At 36.3% G+C, this 17,925-nt stretch overlaps 1 protein-coding gene across 8 annotated transcripts in view; it reads left to right on the forward strand.

Annotated features, from left to right (window-relative positions):
* Nucleotides 1–145: 145 nt before the first annotated feature.
* The window catches only part of CEP135 (centrosomal protein 135), a 35,434-nt gene continuing 17,654 nt past the window's right edge, over nt 146–17,925 (forward strand). For 2 of the 8 annotated variants that reach the window (XR_005256750.1, XM_038135439.1), the window contains exons 1-14: nt 183–2,789; nt 4,086–4,674; nt 5,778–5,942; nt 6,918–7,108; nt 7,616–7,783; nt 9,171–9,312; nt 9,728–9,812; nt 10,753–10,881; nt 12,012–12,227; nt 12,805–12,870; nt 13,843–13,993; nt 14,955–15,148; nt 15,649–15,792; nt 16,307–16,450. Coding sequence is in view for 7 of the 8 variants with exons in the window: in XM_038135439.1 (XP_037991367.1) it covers nt 5,830–5,942; nt 6,918–7,108; nt 7,616–7,783; nt 9,171–9,312; nt 9,728–9,812; nt 10,753–10,881; nt 12,012–12,227; nt 12,805–12,870; nt 13,843–13,993; nt 14,955–15,148; nt 15,649–15,792; nt 16,307–16,450 (1,743 nt within the window). In the remaining variant the exon portion in view is untranslated. Of the gene's footprint in view, nt 2,790–4,085; nt 4,675–5,777; nt 5,943–6,917; nt 7,109–7,615; nt 7,784–9,170; nt 9,313–9,727; nt 9,813–10,752; nt 10,882–12,011; nt 12,228–12,804; nt 12,871–13,842; nt 13,994–14,954; nt 15,149–15,648; nt 15,793–16,306; nt 16,451–17,925 lie in introns of all 8 variants that reach the window. The other 6 variants (XM_038135440.1, XM_038135441.1, XM_038135435.1 and 3 more) reach the window with 5 other exon arrangements.

The following is a 17,925-nucleotide window of genomic DNA, read 5'->3' on the forward strand; positions in this document are numbered from 1 at the left end:
CCCATGGAAACCGTCTCTCCCCGTCCTTCCCGCAGGCTCTGGGGCCGGGCCGTCCCGGCTCTCCCGGGGCCGCAGGCAGCGTTCCGCCCGCCGCGCGGGGGCTGCCGGGCCGGGCGGGGCGGGGAAGGGGCGGAAGGGGCGGGGCCGGGCGCGCGGGGCGTCCCCCCGTTGCTGCGGTGACGGGCCGGAAGCGGCCGCTGCTCCGCGCGCCATTTTCAAAGGATTTGCAGCGCTGGGACATCGCGGCCGCTCCGCGGCGGCCCCGCCTGCCGGCGCCTGCTTCTGGCGGTAAGTGTGGGGGAAGAGTGGCGTAGACCTGTTGGCAATGCGACCGACCGCCCCTCTGTAGGTGCAGATCGGGATTGCTGGCAGGTCTGCGAAGCTTCCAGTTTAGGGAGACGGGTGACGAGCAGGCTCGTAATCGAAGGAGTTTTCTTGTGCTGTAGTGGGAACATACGGGGTGCGGTGACAGCCTTCCAGGGAGGACGTGGAGTCTTCCTCTCTGGAGACATTCTAAACCCACCTGGACGCGTTTCTGTCACCTGCTCCGGGTGACCCTGCCTGGCTGGATGATCTCCGGAGCTGCCTTCCAACTCTAAACATTCTGGCATTCCATTACGCTTTAGCGGAAAAATCTGTTTCTTCTGAGCAAGTGTTGTCTTTCCATTGGCAAAGTGCTGAGACTTCCCAGCAAGCGTGTTGTATGAGTGTCTTAGTCAGAAGTGAACTCCCAGCAAATCCACTTGGAAGCAGACTTTCCAAAGCAAGTGCTGGCTCTTTGGGTGTATGTTCCACATGATGTTGCAGCAGCTGCTTGTCACGGCACAGCCCTAAAGCACTGCAGTAGTCAAACATCAGGTCCACTGTGTGCCTTTGGTACCTGGGCGAACAGTAATGACGTAAAAGGAGCCAAAGATGATGTAAAAGGAACAAAAAGGAAAAAAAAAATTAACGTGTAGTTCTGTTGAATGAAAAATACATTTTGGTATTTCCCAAAACTGAGACTGAAATTGCAGTTCACGATTGTCTTTGATATTAGTGTTACAGACTCAATTAAAAAAAAAATGTTTCATAGCATATTCACTTGTCCATAGTAATTTCCTTGTGTTCAGCTGTTAGCAATGTAGTTTTGTTGTCCACATGGCTCAATGACTGCATTATTTCTTCCATGGCCAAGATCCACCTTTGCTCTGCTTTTTTATTATTGCATTTTCTTATTGATAACACAAATATTGCATCTGCAACAGTTCTGAACCTGTACTCACCATCAGTTTTGCTGCATTGTTCTCCGAATGGAAGGAGAACTTCAATCTGCAATCTAATGCCTACAAACATTGCTTCTTTCACACAATTTTATGCCAGTTGATTCTCTACTTAAAGCCTAGAGCAACTGGATATAAGGTTCCACTATTATTCATCTTTCACATCAAGGTTCAATTTTAGACATTGGTGACTTAAAACAGTAGGGAGCAGTTCTTAGGTGCTACATATATCTATTACATGAACATTTATATCTTCAAAAGACTGCTCACAGGCATCCAAGCATATCATAAAATGAAGCATGTGAATGTTGTCACCTTCACCAATCTTCATGAGCAAAAGTGGAACAAAAAATGAGGCTGTTGGCTCTGAATACTCTTCAGCAAGCAACTGAGAGATGTAATCATTTAAACATATTAATAAATCCTGTTTAGCAAATGGCTGATTTAAAGTGCTAGAGATGTAATTTCTTAAATATTTCCTGTTTAAGAAATGGCTGAATTAAAGTACTGTTCAATTTTCTCTTTTCTATTTTTCATCGAAAATGGAAATTTTATTTTCTTCACAGCAGCACTAAATTGCAAGAAATATTTAGATGATTAATTATGTGAAGTATTTATGCAGCTAATGTAGCCTGTCTCATGGGAAATACTAAAGCTGTTAAGAGTACTTTCCAGTACTTTGCAAACTTACAGACATCTAGTAAGTGTGACATACCTTTCATCAGGACTCAGTTGTGATTCACAAGGCTATTAAGCTTCTTTAAAGAAAAGCGTATTCTGGATTGAATTGACTGGGTGCAAATAATGTAGAAAACTTGGATTTACAAAAAAGCTTTTTGAGAAGGTTGTTTACCAAATGCTTTTAAGAAAGCAGGTCTCTGTCAGAAATGGAGAAAAGAAGCTGGTAGTTAGAAGAGAGTAGAAAGTACTACATTACAGTGAATGTGGAGAAGATTGTCTGCTGTTTAAGACTGATCTAAAATAATGGCTTAAACAGCAAGGGACAAAATTTGCTTATTTTATAGACACGTTAAATGCAATTTCATGGATTGCAGAAGAGTTTCAGTGGACTGAGTAATAAAGTGGGAATTAAAGAATAGTGTTAATAAAGGCAAAGTGATACATGTTGTGGTCTCCAGAATGGCAGTAACTGCTCAGAAAGATGTGTCACTGTGAATGCATTTAATCTATGTTTTAGAGTAAACAAAGACCAAGTGCCCTGGTTTCACCTGGGATAAAGTTAGTTTCCTTCCTAGTAGCTGGTGCAATGTTGTGTTTTGGATTCAGCATGAGAATAATGTTGATAACACTCTGATGTTGTGGTTGTTGCTAAGTAGTGCTCGCTCTCAGCAGAGGATTTCTCAGTGCCAGTGAGGAGCTGCACGGAAAGCCCTGAGGGAACATAGCCAGGACAGATGATCTGAGCTGGCCAAAGGGGTATTCCACACCTTAAAAAATAAATTGGGGAATTACCCAGAGCAGGGCTGATTGTGGTTCGGGGACCTGCTGGGCATCAGTCAGCAAGTGGTGAGCAATTGCATTGTGCATATCTTGGTTTTATCAATCTCTCTTGCTTATTATTATTGTTGTTGTTGTTGTTTTTTGTTTCAAGTGTTAAACTGTTCCTATGGCAATCCACAAGTTTTGCCCTTTTTTCCCTCTGATTCTCCTCTCCACCCCTGTGGGAGTGGGGGGAATAAACCACCCAGCTGTGTGGTGCTTGGTTGCAAGCTGGGGACAAACACCGATCAGTAATATGAAAGAGTGGGTTAAACAACTGGGGACAAAATTTGCTCATTATGTGGACCTGTTAAGTGCAGTCCAAGGGTTCAGAAGGATTTCACTGGACTGAGTAATGATGCCAGAGTTAAGAAGCAGTGTTAGTAAAGGCAAAGTGATACATGCTGTGGTCTCTAAAGTGGTGGCACCCACTCAGTGAGATGTGTCAAGGTGAATGCATCTAATCGATGCTTTAGAGCAATCAAAAAGGCAAATGGTAAGTTAGGAATCAATATGAATAGTGAAGACTAGAGCTGTGTATCTCTGTGGCTGCTCAGAGAAAGGTCTATCAGGTACTATTAAGAATATTTCAGTCCAACTTGAAGCCCTTCAAGGCCCTGCATTATAGGCTTATATGAAAAAAATGTATGTAGGGGTGAGATTTGACTCGTGTTTTTTAGGTTTTTTTACTCTTGCTATGGCAACTGTCAAGAGACACAGGACATTGTGTCAGAGAGGTCTTGGATTCAGCTGAATCAGTGCATTTCATGTATTGATTTTATATTTCCAGAACAACAAATTTTCCTGATGTAGAAGTTACTAGATACTTTTTCATGGTAAGAATAGTGATAGACTAAGTTTGGAGTGTAAGATTTAAATTGTGGTAGTCTGTAATGGCAGAGGTCTGGAATTACTGACATATAGTTTCTTTCCAGCAAAGGATGTATGACAATTATTGTCTTTAAAGACTTTAATATCTATGTTAAGCTGTCCGAAATAACAACCCCAATTCTTATATTCCAGGATGCCTTTTGGGCCTATACTACAGCTGGTCATTTTCTGTCTTATTGTGGATCAGATGTGGCTCTAGGGAATAGAAGATAATACCCTTTCTGGATTGATTCCAGTGGTAATAATGAGTTAAATTTAAAATTTCAGTTTTTAGGAAGGAGGGTGATTCAATTTGTCAGTAATTCCCAATATTGGATTATATTTAGGTTACTATATCTTAAATGCCCATTGCAGGGATTTAGTGAGATTATATATGTGCTTCCTAGCCACAGTAACTGAAGTGCTAACATGTCCATTTATTTTTCTTTGCAGTTACTTCCTGTACAAGCTGTGACACGGATTTGTTCATGATATTTCTTCTGTAAAACTTTCTCAATTCAATTAGTAAAAAATCTTTGTGCTTTCTAAAACACAAGCTTTTAAACAAATCTGATGAATTATTTTGAGGTAATTTAATCTTTTTAACTGATACAAGTCTTCTTAAGGAGAAGATGGGCTCAGGAGTCGCCAGTTTTCTTCTGTAGTAATATAAAATGTATTCCTGAGACTCAATCTAACACAATCACACTTTTCCTGAATTCAACACAGACTCTTCAACTTTAATGTAGAAATACCAAGAACTTGTTACTTTAGTCTTTGTCTGTCAGAGGAGTATGAAGAGCATTTCCTACACATCAGGACCTTGACTTCCACTGAGTGCACTGGTGGAACCGAGGTGCACTGCCGCCTCCTTCAGTCACCCCAGCACAGTATGTGAGAGATTGTTGGCAATGCCATTGCTTAGTTAATGTCCCAACAACCCGAACCTCTTCAAGCAAGTATTTTTGCTAGTACCCAGAGCAGATGCCGTGCTAGTAAGACTGGTGATTCTCATCTACAGAGCAGTACCCGGCAACCACAGGTCCGTTGCTAGACTTCTTTGTAGTGTTTTAATAAAATGAGATGAAATTTTAACTTTCCAGCATTAGATATGAGAGAAACATGCACGTTTTCCTCGCTTTGTTAGTAATAATTCATTTTATTTTCAATGCATTTATTAAATATATTTTTAAAATCTGGAGGATTGTGATGATAGTTTGAGTGATCTCTATATTCTGTTCCTTTTGTATGAGATGCAAACACCACCACCTTGAATTGGTATTTTGGCTGCCCAGGTCTTTGCAGCCAATAGGTTAATACTGAAGCTTCTGAAGAAATGTGAGGGAAGATGTTTTGCAGAAATAACTACTTTTCAAAAATACTTCTAACTATTGAACAGATGTTTTTACAGATTAAGAAATATCAGCTTTAGTACTTGATTTGTTTTCTCATTCTCTGTCTGAATTCAGAAGGACATAATGATGTAAAAGTACTTATTCCTTCAGATGTACTTGGGAAAACAAAAATTATCATTTGGATTCAGACACAATAGTGCTGATCCAGTCCCCTTAAGATCAGCTTAATGATAAAAACATAACTAATCAGTCAGTTGAGAAAATCCCAGCTCTCTGATCTTTGAACTGTATTTTCCAGAAAATGATGACTACAGTACACCAGTATTTTTTATCATTCCTATTTTCTAGTGTAGAATGTAGATGTTGAAAGTTAATCTGTCTTTATAATTTTACATATTTTATGCAATTTTAGAAATTATTGGCATAAGTTATATTAAGTACTGGCTTGTAAATTTTGAAAGTAAGATTTATATATAAAAGAAAAAAGTATGAGTTTTTCAGAGTAATCTGTCAATTTGTATTGTGTAAGAGACAATGATGACCATGATGCAAAAAAATCAGAATATAATGAGAAAACTAACTGCCAAGGCAAATACTTATTTTTAAAGGAATATGTAAATATGTTTAAAACTTTTCAGTTGCAATGATCCTGTTTTGATTTACTTAAATTTTAAGGACATGCTTATGTGCTGTATTTCCTACAGAATAAAAAAGGGTTTTTTCCATTACTTTTTTCCTATATTTTTTCCTTCTCTAAAGGGCAGATGCTGTAACCAACAATCTTTTGCAGGTGTCCTGTTTTCCTTGACTGTGACAAAAGCAGCTTTGGAGGTGTGTTTACAATGAGTACAAATGCAGAGCGAAGGTTTGTTAATCTCAGGAAACGTCTGAATCAGCTGGGCTATCGGCACCCACTGGGAGTGGACAGTTTACCTTTGGTGGAAAAGCTTTTCAGGTATTCAAAGGGGATTCATTTAAAAATAGTAATCATACAGTAGGTATTGTTTGATTTTTGACATGTAAGAAAGAAGGTTTAATATGAGGATTATTTTCTAGCAGTGTTGTTTTAGAGCTAGCATTAAGTTCCGGTGTCTGATGAAGTCAAATGGGTTTGCTTAAATGATGGGAACATCTTAAGATTAATTCAGTAGAATTGCTTCTAAGGATCTATGGCATAGGAAAATTCACCTTTTCTAACCTCATAAGAGAGCCAAGAATAGTTGTTATTGATATTTGCTTAAAAGGACACACTCTCGTAACTGGTTGTATAAAAAATAATCTCTATTGCCTGTCCTGTGACTTAAAATAAAACATTCACCTCTCCATTTATTATGACCTCATTTAGAGAATTTTAAATTTGTTGTCTCTGCCCTTTTTACAAGACACATGACAGAAAAAAATGCAAAAATTTTCAGATTTCCTTCTTATTATATCTGCCATTTGTTGACTTTGATATTATTAAGAACACAATAATTTCCATAGTAATCCAGTTACATTTGACCAAACACAGAAATGTAGCTATTCTGGTTCTGTTGCTCTCTAGAGTGTAATACAGATGGAAGAGCATAGGTAGGCAAATATGGAGTCATCTGTCTTCAACATTAAGTCTCATTCATGTGTCTACCAAGTAGGTTTACTCTCTCCATCACTAGCTTTGATACTTATCAGATGTAAACTCCTGATATGCTTTGTAACGATTTTGTTTTCTTTTTTTTTCCCCGTTCTTTCCTATTTACTGTTTTTTTTTAAACAGATGGTTCCTGTCTTTCAGTTTTTCTTACATGACGTGAATGTTTTGTTGCCTTTGTTTGAACTCATTGGTTCCCCCTCTTGGTGAAAGGGTTTTGTTTCTCAGGTCATAATAAACATTAGCATCTGCAGTGTGAAGGCTGATAGCATTGCTAACACATCTGATGCTCCTTTGTCCTAGTGATTTAGTTCATACAACTGAGAGCTTGCGCAAAGCAAAATTTTCTTCTGGAAAAACTGAGAAAGAGTGCAGCAATTATGATACTATTTTGGAACCTTATAAAACAGAGAATGCTAGACTTACCAGAGAAAATAATGATCTACATTTAGAAATATTAAAACTGAAAGAGAAGTCTGATCGCCATGTTAAAGGTAATATACAAATGAAGATTTTATTATTTCAATTCTTCCATGCCAAAATAAAATTGTGGCTAAATCATTCATCTGCAGATTCTATTATCTGTGCTTTTAAGTGAGTGTGAGTGGTCATGGAGTTTGGTGCCTTTAATTAATTAAGGTTCATGTTCAGACATTTCTTTTGCAGTCAAAAATTTAGGAAGTTCTGCACATTTTTGTTTCAATAAAATATGAGAATGTTAGAAGTCTTAATGTATACTTTTGTACCTTGAAATGGTGTTTTTTTAATTGAAAATTAAATACTGCTGTTAAATGGGCCCTTGTTCCGCAGTGGATGTTTACTTGTAAAACATGTATAAATATATATTTCTGTGTCTCTGTAAAAGTATGCACATATGTGTGTGTATTTGATAATTTTATGCTATGGCAAAAAATATTGGATTTTCTTTATGTTTATTTTGGTGCTACTAGGAATAATAATAGTGAATAAGAGAGATAATACTGCTTTTCTCTCCTCTGAAGATTTGAAAGCTTCCTTAAGGAGGGTTGAACACGAAACAACTGACTTGAAGTTTTTGAATAACCAGTATATACATAAAATTAAATCACTGGAAAAAGAGACCAAAGCCAAGACTGAAAAAATTCAGCAGCTTCAGGAGAAGAATCTGCAAGCAGTGGTGCAAACACCAGGTGCGTGTAAATAATCACAGATATTTCAACTTTTTTCTGGGCTTTTTTGGATCTTCAGAATATAATATCTTTTCCTTTCATAAGAGAAGTTACTGTAGTAAAATATCCAGTAGAGTAACATCACCCTTTGAAACTTCGGGCTCTGAATTCTGTCATTTCTCTTTCTGAAGTTTCATTAGGTCATCACTTGCGTCACGGACAAATTTGAATGCAAACTTGGATTCAACTGAAGACTTTTAAGTTAAAATGTGACTAGAAAGCACTATTAATCAACAGCTATTTCTTTTATTGCTGCACCTCCTTAAGAGGTATATTGTTTGTCACTTACATATTTTTGACAGATAATCGATGTGTAAGTGACAAATTCAGATTTTTGGAACCAAGATCTAAACATAGCAAGATGCAAAATATGTCTACAAGTATTCCAATCTTCTATAAACTTATAATATTTCAAGGGTCTTTTGATAACTTAAATTGTTCTAGATGTTACTTTCAAGTTAATGTCTTTCTCCACGGTTTCCTTTTACTTAATTTTTTTGAAGCTAAGGAATATAGATTATTTTGTGAAATTTTGAGACTGCCTTTTTTTTTCCCTAGTCATTGAATTGTATATGCATTTTTAGCATTTGAGGAAAATCAATAGATAGCTAGGAAAAATGAAATTTCCTCTTTATTTTTGCATACCTTTTTGCACTTCATGTCCTTTGCTTCAAAGATGACATGTTAGGCTTTTGTCTATCATTCTGCATACTTGCCCCTTGGTCACCAGTCTTCTAGGATTTTTCTATACTACATCATCTAATAGTGCATGTTCTTATTTAACCATATGATGAAGAGGAAATGTTCTATTTGGAAGAAATACTGTATTTTGCTTTTTTTTCTAAATATGTTATCATTTAAGCTAATAGCATACTCTGCTTGATAAGCAATAGGATATGACATTCACTGAAATGAACACAGAGTAGAAGGAATAAAAATATTACTAAACAATGCAAAGGTTAGTTCAGTCATAAAATAGTTCTTAAATGTGAAAACCAAATGCCTTTTGTGTTGTTTTGATTTAGCTGTTTTAGTAAGCTGAATGACTAGCAGCTTCAACAAGGTTGAACTATAGAGTATTTGGGATCTTAAACACTGGGGAAAATAACTTAAAAAAGCTTTGTGTGTTTCCTTATTCTAATAGTGAACTTTGGCAAAACTGGTACTTATCTGCAAGAATGGTGTTGTCTAGAATATGTGAATTTTATCAGCTTATTGCAGAAGGATAAAGTAGTGAAACGTGCCCATTCAGAAGCAGCAGAATAAATAAGAAAATTAATTTTGTATTAAAGAAGACAACTCTCTTGCTTTAAGTCCCAGTAATGTGTCTCTGGGTTTGGGCTTTTAGGTGGCAGGAGGAAAAGCATTCCCTTCAGGCGGCAGCGCATGCAGATAGACCAGCTTGTGCCCCCCTCAGGTGTCAGTGCCTACCCAGTGCCTCAGCCAGAGGACCCTTACATCGCAGACCTTCTCCAGGTGGCTGATAATCGGTGAGCCAGAGAGCTATTTAGCTTTGCAGTGTAGGTGTGTCTTTGATTCTCACTGTCCTGCTCCTTTGGATTGATAAGTTAAATTAATCTTATCCCACTTGAGTCTGTTACTGGTGGCAGCAGTTGGTAGATGTTCTCCCTGTCTTTTTCTTGACCCGTGAGCTTTTTCATCTTTTCTCCCCCATCCTGCTGAGGAGAGGAAGTAAGAGAGCATCTGTGTGGGGGACTGGCAGCCAGACACTATCAACCTGCTACAATATCTCAAACAACAGCTTCTGCATGAGTATTTTGCATGAGCCAAACTATTTCTCTGTGAAATATTTGGGTTCAGGAGCAATGAGAAAATGCTAGTATTGAATTGTGTGCATACAGTTCTTTCATGAAGTCACATAAAAAATGTAGCGCTGCATTTCAGAATTCAAGAACTGCAGTCAGAAGTAACAGAGCTACAGGAAAAACTGGAGACATCTGAAAGTGGAATGAAAAATTATAGCAAACAGGTATGTTTATATCATCGGTAGCAGTGGTATTGTTGTTTTATTATTAATGTTAATATTATTGTTATTATTTGGGTGTCATAGCTGTGGCAATGGCCTTGGTGTCTTAAAAACCTTCTTGGGAATGCATTGTAGGGCTTGTGAAATATAATTATTCTAACTTGCCTATGCCTTTGGGGACAGCAGCAATGACAAAATACTTGCCCAGTGGTTTTGCTGATAAATCTTGACTTTTGAAATTACATTAAATAAACTAAACTTGACAATCAGAAGTAGAATTTGTCTACATTTTTTAGTGCGTAAGTGTTAACTTGTCCAAAATAGCAATTTGATCTACCTATATCTTAGGATAATTTTTTCACTGCTTGGACTGGTTATATTTTTAAAATTTTTGTGAGGTTTTACAATGTTTTAATGAGAGTGAGTTGATGACATAGGTACAATCTTCAAGTAGTGGAATTGCATCAAATGTTCATACGTTGTATCTTTCAAAATCTAGGGATTTGTGGACACTGTTGTCTTTCTTTTTTCTTCACATCTTGGTTTTCCTCTTCCAATATTTCCTTTTTTCCAGTGACTGGAATAGTCACTGAGTTAGCTTACTGAGAAGTTTTTTCCCTAACTTTAAGTGCTAGTCTCAGTTAAATTGTAGCATTTGTTAACTTCACTTTAAATTTAATTGTTTGGTTTTCTTCAAGCATGTAATCTAGTAGGAATTGTTTCAGTTTTTCCTTACAGATTGTGTTTGATTAATTTGTTTCTCTTTCAAAAATATAACTTTTTTCAGAAGAACTGAAAATCTAAAAAACAAAAAAAAGATACAAGATAGAAATTGCATTTTTAGTTGTGTACCTTTTTACTGAATGTTATGTGTGTGCTTATTTAAATGAAGGGTTTATTAATGGTGTATAAGGACACTGGAGCTTTTTTTTGTCCCTCAAAGGTTGAGATAAGAGACAAAGAAATCGAGCGCTTAATGCTGGCATTGGATGGTGGGCGTTCTCATGAGGTTCTCTCTCTGGAATCGAGAACTAAAAGTAATGAGAAGCTTATTTCCCACTTGAATATACAGGTAATTCATTTATTACAGTTGTTTAGTCAAACCTAAAAATATAGCGATCTAAAAAACTCCCTCAAAACTTATAGCTCTTCAAAAAATCACAATAGATACAAAATCAATCGATGGAACTTGCCTTTCTTTTTTTGGTGGCAGTGTTTCTTGAATAAGAAAATTTCATTTCCTGTTTAAAAGTCTGTCAGAAAGGTTTTGATAAAGAATTCAATGAATTCACATCTGTACATGGTATGTTAATCTGAAAGTATTCAGCAAATTTTTGTATGACACATCATTTTCAGCAAGTTTGAAAATCCTTTTATTTAGTTAGAAAGTTATTGCATGCATGCCATTTATGCTTTAGAAAGTAACAATGGTATATGTAATTATGATAATGGATTACCCTGTAGATATTCTCATGAGAGAGTGGGGAATCTTCCTTATGGGTTTCAGATGGTCCCCACTTTCACTCCAACACAAACTTGTGAGGAAAGGATAAGCTTAATATAAAGGTGTTTGTGTTTACTGTGTGTGTTAGCATGCATTCAGTGTAGTCTCTGAATGAGAATTTAAAGATGGGTGAGAGTACAAATCATATAAAGCCCGTCTCTGGATTTGTACCGTCAATTCTCAGGTTTTTCTCACATGAGTTAGATGTTTTCTGTCCTGGTTGTGCATGATGTACAGGGGCATGTTGAAGAGTTTATTAGCTTAGGTTCAGTGCTGCAAGAATATGGAATGAGCTATGACTTGGAAGCAGGACAGCTGTGCTCAGTGATCCTGAATTAGAAAATCATGATGAATACAAATTGATTGTACAGGGAGTGAGCCCAGAGCTGCATAAAGCTGGTTTTGCACCATCAAGACTATTTGCTCAGGCTTGGTCCCAACATTCCACTTCTTTTGACACGAAATGTATGGTTGTCTTTAGATAGCAGTATTCATGACTATGACAGAGCTCATGACATTGTGTTTCTTTTTCAGGTTGATAAGCATTAAGTTCTGAAAATAGAAAATATTGCTATTTTTAACAGTATACCACTTTTAAACTTTGGATATAGAGATACTGTTTTTCAGAAGATTGGGAGGAATTTTTGCTACCTAAGTTAACAATGCATATTAATATTTTAATGAAAAATGTCTTACAGGTTGATTATCTTCAGAAAAAAAACAAAGAACTTGAAAATCACATTCAAGATCTCTTGGACACTAAACAAAATGTGACTAGCGAGGTAGTGGATTTAAGCAATAAAAATCAAGAACTGTGTCAAGAACTGAATGAAATAGATCACTTGGCACAACAGTTGGAAAGACACAAAGAAATAGTGCTTGAGACTGCAGATAAGGAAATAGGAGAAGCAAAGGTAATCACTAATGTGTCACAGAGCGAAGGATCTGCTCCCTTTTACTTGGTTTTATATCTTCTAATTGCAATCAAAGGCTTATTGTCTTATGAAAGGAAGATTAAAATTTTTTTTTCCAGTTTTCTTAACATTTCATGGAATTTCTCACTTAAAGTGGATTAATCACAAGTATTTTGTCTCTTTGTATTAGGTTGAGATGATTTCAGTTAAGGGACAATCTGTCTTTTTTCTTTTATTAGCTTAGTATGAAATAAAATGCTGAGGTTCTTAAAGCTATTGCTAGGTAATGCATATTTGCAACAGCAGTACATATATTTGGAAGGTTTTTTCCTATGAGGAGTCATGCAATGATTCATTTAATCATTGTGCTCCAAAAGAGCGTGGGTGTTTATACCACAATTTTTTGTGCTTTTACTTCATAGGAGATTTACTACTTTATTACAAGGAACTAACTATACTTAATTTCTTACCAAAATAGTCTGCTTTCTTTTTTTTTTTTTTTTTTTTTTTGTAACAAAGGGATTTTTGTCATTTTGAATATGTAACTCTTAACATATAGGTTAATTTTGGTTAATAGAAAGAAGTTGAAAGAAAAGTCAGTGAAATACAGGATCTACAGGAAACAATAACAAGGCTTAAATCAGTAAGTAAAAATATTTTCAGTTCTTGTTTGTACCATTTTTATCGTGCTGTCATCCACATGATTTTTTCATTTATTATAAAAGAAATCAATTTAACAATTAGCAAGAAAACTTCTTTAGTACCCTGAACCTTTGATGTAAAAATTACTAATGAATAAATGAAAGAGCTAGAGAAGCTACATCATGTTGTTGCAAAAATAAACTGAAAATCTCTGTAGACAGTATGGTTGACTATGTCCTTATTGTACATTTCCTTATTTCTGCTCTCTGAAGTCATAATTTCCTGGTGATATAATCATTTTTACCACAAATGAGTTATAACATCCTCAAGGATTTTCATTGTTTTGAAACTGCTTTGTCTCTTAATTGGGATGTGAAAAGTTATCCAATACTTGGCTCACTCAGAAATAAAGCATAGGGCCCAGATGAAAAACATCACTATTATCAATTCTTTGAGGACCAAACTCTTTCTAGCATATATGACAACTTGTGTATTAGCTCAGTACGGTGTTTTGTTTTAGTCTATCTAGGGAACTTGCAAATACAAAAATATTTAATTTTCAGGACATCAGATTACAGGAAAGGTGTGCTAAATAGCATTTGATTCGCTTCAGAATTGTATTGACTGAGATGCTGTACTGTAATGCACTTTAACACCAACACTGTTACCAAATGCACTTAAAATTATTTATTGCTTTAGTCATTAATTTTTTTCCCATGTTTGTATCCCACTATCCTACTGGTTGGTTTGCTTTTCTTGTTACTGCTTGCAAACCATGTAAAGAGTAATGCTTACTTAGACTTAATAAAATAAATACAATGATGGCCTGCAACAAATATTAAAGCATAAAGCATCCAGGTCAACCAGAAGTAAACAGTGTTGTATATTAAAAGTTTATCAAAATGTTAATTTTTTTCCCCCCAAATGTCTCTATTGGCACTTCTAATTTTTGTAATAATACTTGTTACTTCAGGAGTTGTGCTCATGTCATAAGGAGAATGAGAGACTGAATGAAGAACTCTTTGGGAAAACAAATGAAAAAGGGCATCTTGAGCTGTTGTTAACCCAGCTTCAACAAGAGAAGCAAAGGCTGACAGAAAAAACAGATAATTTAGAAAGAAAAGGTAAATCATCAAATGTAAATTCTTGGAAATTACCCTTCTGTAATTTTTGAAATAGAATACCTACCTAGTTAACATACAGTTAATAGTACTAAAAGACTTTTAATATATATAAATTAAAAGAAGACCGTAGGTCTCCAGTTGTAGTTGAAGTGAAAACTCTTGTCGTAGAAAGATGTTTTCATTCTGTATGTGAGAACTGAAAGTTGAGCTTTTTAGTGTGATCCCACAGGACATCCTTATCCTAATTCTATGGCAGTTTCATACAAAGTAATTTCCAAAACTCTTCAGACTCCATTTCTCGAGAGATTTATCCATCTAGGTTTTGAAAGCCTCCAGGGATGAAGATTCCACAAGATCTTTAATGTTCTTGAGTTGTCAGAGTAAAATATCTTTCCCGCTATTACAATTGTTGGCTATTGCTTGTAGCAATTAATTGACACTGTTCCTTATTTACCTACTATGTACCTATGAAGAAACTGGTTCCACATTATCTGTAAGTCCCTTGTGGTACTGTCAGTCTGCCCTTGGCTCTCCAGCACTTCTCCAGGCTGAATAAACCCAGCTCCCCTCAGCTATTCCCCGTAGATCAAGCATTCTGCTCCCTAACCAGCTTGCAGGGCTTGCCTTGGATTTAATTTATCTACATCTTTCTTCTTGTAGGAGGGGCAAACATTAAAACAGTATTTCAAGTGTAATTTCATGGATGCTAAATAAAAGGGAATAATCACATCCCTCTGTCTCTGCTGATATAGCTCAAGGTGCTGTGAGGCCTCTGATGGTTTTATGCTACTCACTTGTGTTTAGCCTTCTTTAGCCTTTAGAACTCTTGCTTCCTGTTCAGCAGGATTGTTGCCCAGATGGTTGGTGCAAGTTAGTCCATCCCAAATACCAGTGTCTTTGAGGAAATTAATGACTTCCCTTTGGAGTTTTTTTCTTTCTTCTTTTATTTTTTTCCTTCCAGAACGAGAACTTGTCCTAGAAATTGAAAGAATGAGATTGGACTTTGGTATTGCCCTAGGAGACAAATCTCCATCTCGTCTAGATGCATTTGTAAAGACCTTAGAAGATGACAGAGACTACTATAAGCGAGAATTAGACTATCTCCAGAAAATGATAAAACTAAGGCCTAGCCCAAACCGCAGGACTGCAGAGAAGGTAAAGTTCTTACTGTCAAGATAAGTGAAAAAAGTACTGCAGAAACAATTAGGAAGGCATCAAATATATTTTCAAATTCAGTGGCATTAAATGACTGTAGTAGTTTTCTAAATTACATTCTTGATGCAAAAAGTCAACTGAGAGAAACTCCAATGAACTTGGCTTTTTCTTTCCTAGTCACATTGACAAGGAAAGAAAATGACATTACTGGCATTTTGCAGTAACACTGATTACTTATTGATCAGTTTATTGAAATAAATAGAACTAGATAACAATCAGAAAAAGGCTGAGATCTTCTTGCTAGCTTCTTTGCTTTTTCTTTTTAACAGTTGGTTCTTGTTTTTTAGTTTACACCGCCAGTGCCAGGCTTTTTCTTGTGATTAAAATTATTTTGAATATATTTTTTATGTACTGCTAATAGGAAGAGTTCTTTTCTGGTATTAATTTTTCAGATGTTTTACGTAGCAAATTTTAACATAAATTTATTGATCACTTTTCAGAGTGAAGAGCTTAAATCAATCACCAGAGAAAGAAATGAGCTGCGGTCTGTGTTAGACAGATTTGAAAAGCACATGATAGAAATTCAGTCCAATGTCAAATTATTGACTGCAGAAAGAGATAGATTAAAAGTTCTTTATGAGCAGGTAAGAAGAAATTGTTTGTAGTTAACATTGAAATAACCAATTAAAACTTTGTGTACTGTTGGTTATTTAAAATGAAAAACCTAGTAGAACACAACCAAGGCTAATAAAATACATACCTGTTTTTATTACTTGTTAATAAATTATGTATTATTGTTAGTTTATTAACTTGAAAGCTTTTAAAAGTTATTATACTGGCATTTGTAAATGATAAATATCAGGAAAAAATCAGTAAAATGCATGAGAAGTTTGTGTAAAGATACAGCAAGGGAGGAAGAAAGGAGTAGTTAACTGATAAGAGAACAATGAAGTTAGGGTATACTTGGGACAGTAAAAGAAAAGAATGATGACTATTGTGATAGTGTGAGTTGTCATGCCCCTGAGTGATTCAGGGAATACATTTTAGTTATCTAGAGAAAAATAAGACTAATGGGACTTCTACTGTAATTACAGCATTTTGTTAGTGTGTACTCTATATTGCAGTCCATGTATGCTAACAAACTACGATCTTTTTAAGTCTCAGAGTGAATTGAACAGGATGAGAAGAGAAGCAAAACACAGTTTTGTTTCTCAAAGTCACGTAGAAGGACAAAGAGACATTGCACTGACTGACTTTAGAATACTAATGGCAGAAAAAGAAAGTCTTGGAGAAAAATTAAAGGTGAGTTTTCATAGCTTCATTGCTTACATTGAGGTGACATATAAGGAAGGGTTATGCAATAATGCTGTGTTTGTGTTTGGCTGTCTATCAGTCCCTCTTTTCAATAACTTTGGATTTCAAACTCACTTGAGAGCTCACTGAATTTATATTATTATAAAATATCTATTATTGTTAATGTTACTGTTATGTTAGTAATTAGCAGGTTTTCCTGTAAACACAGTTCCAAGCAGGGGTAGAGGAACATGCTTTGAAGAATTTAAGGGCAAACATGTCATCACCTTGTGTAGGAGACCTAGGTATGGAGGCCCAGCCACAGAATACTTCTTGCATATGCACTACTTTGAAGATGTTTGGGTGTCATGGTGGTGGAAGAAATCATGCACTTCACTCACAAGAGAGAAGCAACAAAATATTTTATTCACTTAAGTCAGTGAGTTTCAAAAATTCAATGGTAGATGCAATGGTGGTTTAACAAGATTTGATGGTAAGGTACATTTGAGTATTTGCTGAATAGGGGCCAAGGTCAGACAAAACTATCAGGGAGACCTTCCCATTGAGTCATGAGGTTCAGAAGGGTCTTCTTGCCTTCCAGATTCCTCAGAGGAATGTGGCTGGATCCATACTTGGTCAGTAGTTTGTGTCTAAAAGATTATAACAATCAATCCTTTAGATCACTTAGCTAACATTTCAACATTTCAGTGCTCTCATTCCCAACTCATTAGCTGAGTATAAGATGCAATAAAGATTCTCTCTGCCCTAACAAGTATCCTTCAGAAGCTTCCAAGCTCAAAGGGAGGTCCTGGTGTGCAGCCTGCTGCCTTGCAGGAGAGCTCAATGGGCCGTGCTCTATTCATGGACTAGGATGATTGACTTCTATTTGCATACCTGCAGTATGAAATCAATAGCCACGTGCTCAACTAGCCCTCAACTGCTGCCAAGCAAGACTTACAGACCTTAGCTATGTAGCTATGCTGGTAGCTCTCTTCCCAGAGTCCTCCTTAAGCTGGATGCAGCTATCAGGAGGGCCACTAGTGGCTATGGCTCAACCAAAAAAAAAAAGAGTGGTGTGGGTGGAGTACACTGTCACAGTCACATATGGTTCTTCTACAGATTGGGACTATATGGGCTTTTTCATTTTTGCTGATCTTTAGTTACTGTTGCATTTTTTAACAGATTATATTTAAAATGGCAAAGAACTGAGCCATGAAACATAAGTTCAATCCAAGTTTCAGTATTTTTGACCTTTAAAAAAATGTTTATTAATGCAGTTATTTTCCTGTTACTATGATCTTGACAAGCAGCCCAGCAATGTGGTGGAATCACCAAACCTGCAAATGTTCAAAAAGCATGTGGATACGGTACACAGGGACGTGGTTTAGTGTTGAATATGGCAGTGCTGGGTTAATAGTTGGACTTAATGTCTTAGAGGTCTTTTCCAACTTAAGTGATTCTGTGGTTCTGTGACCATGTGATGT

Source organism: Motacilla alba, chromosome 4, assembly GCF_015832195.1.
Source record: "Motacilla alba alba isolate MOTALB_02 chromosome 4, Motacilla_alba_V1.0_pri, whole genome shotgun sequence".
NCBI lineage: Eukaryota > Metazoa > Chordata > Aves > Passeriformes > Motacillidae > Motacilla > Motacilla alba.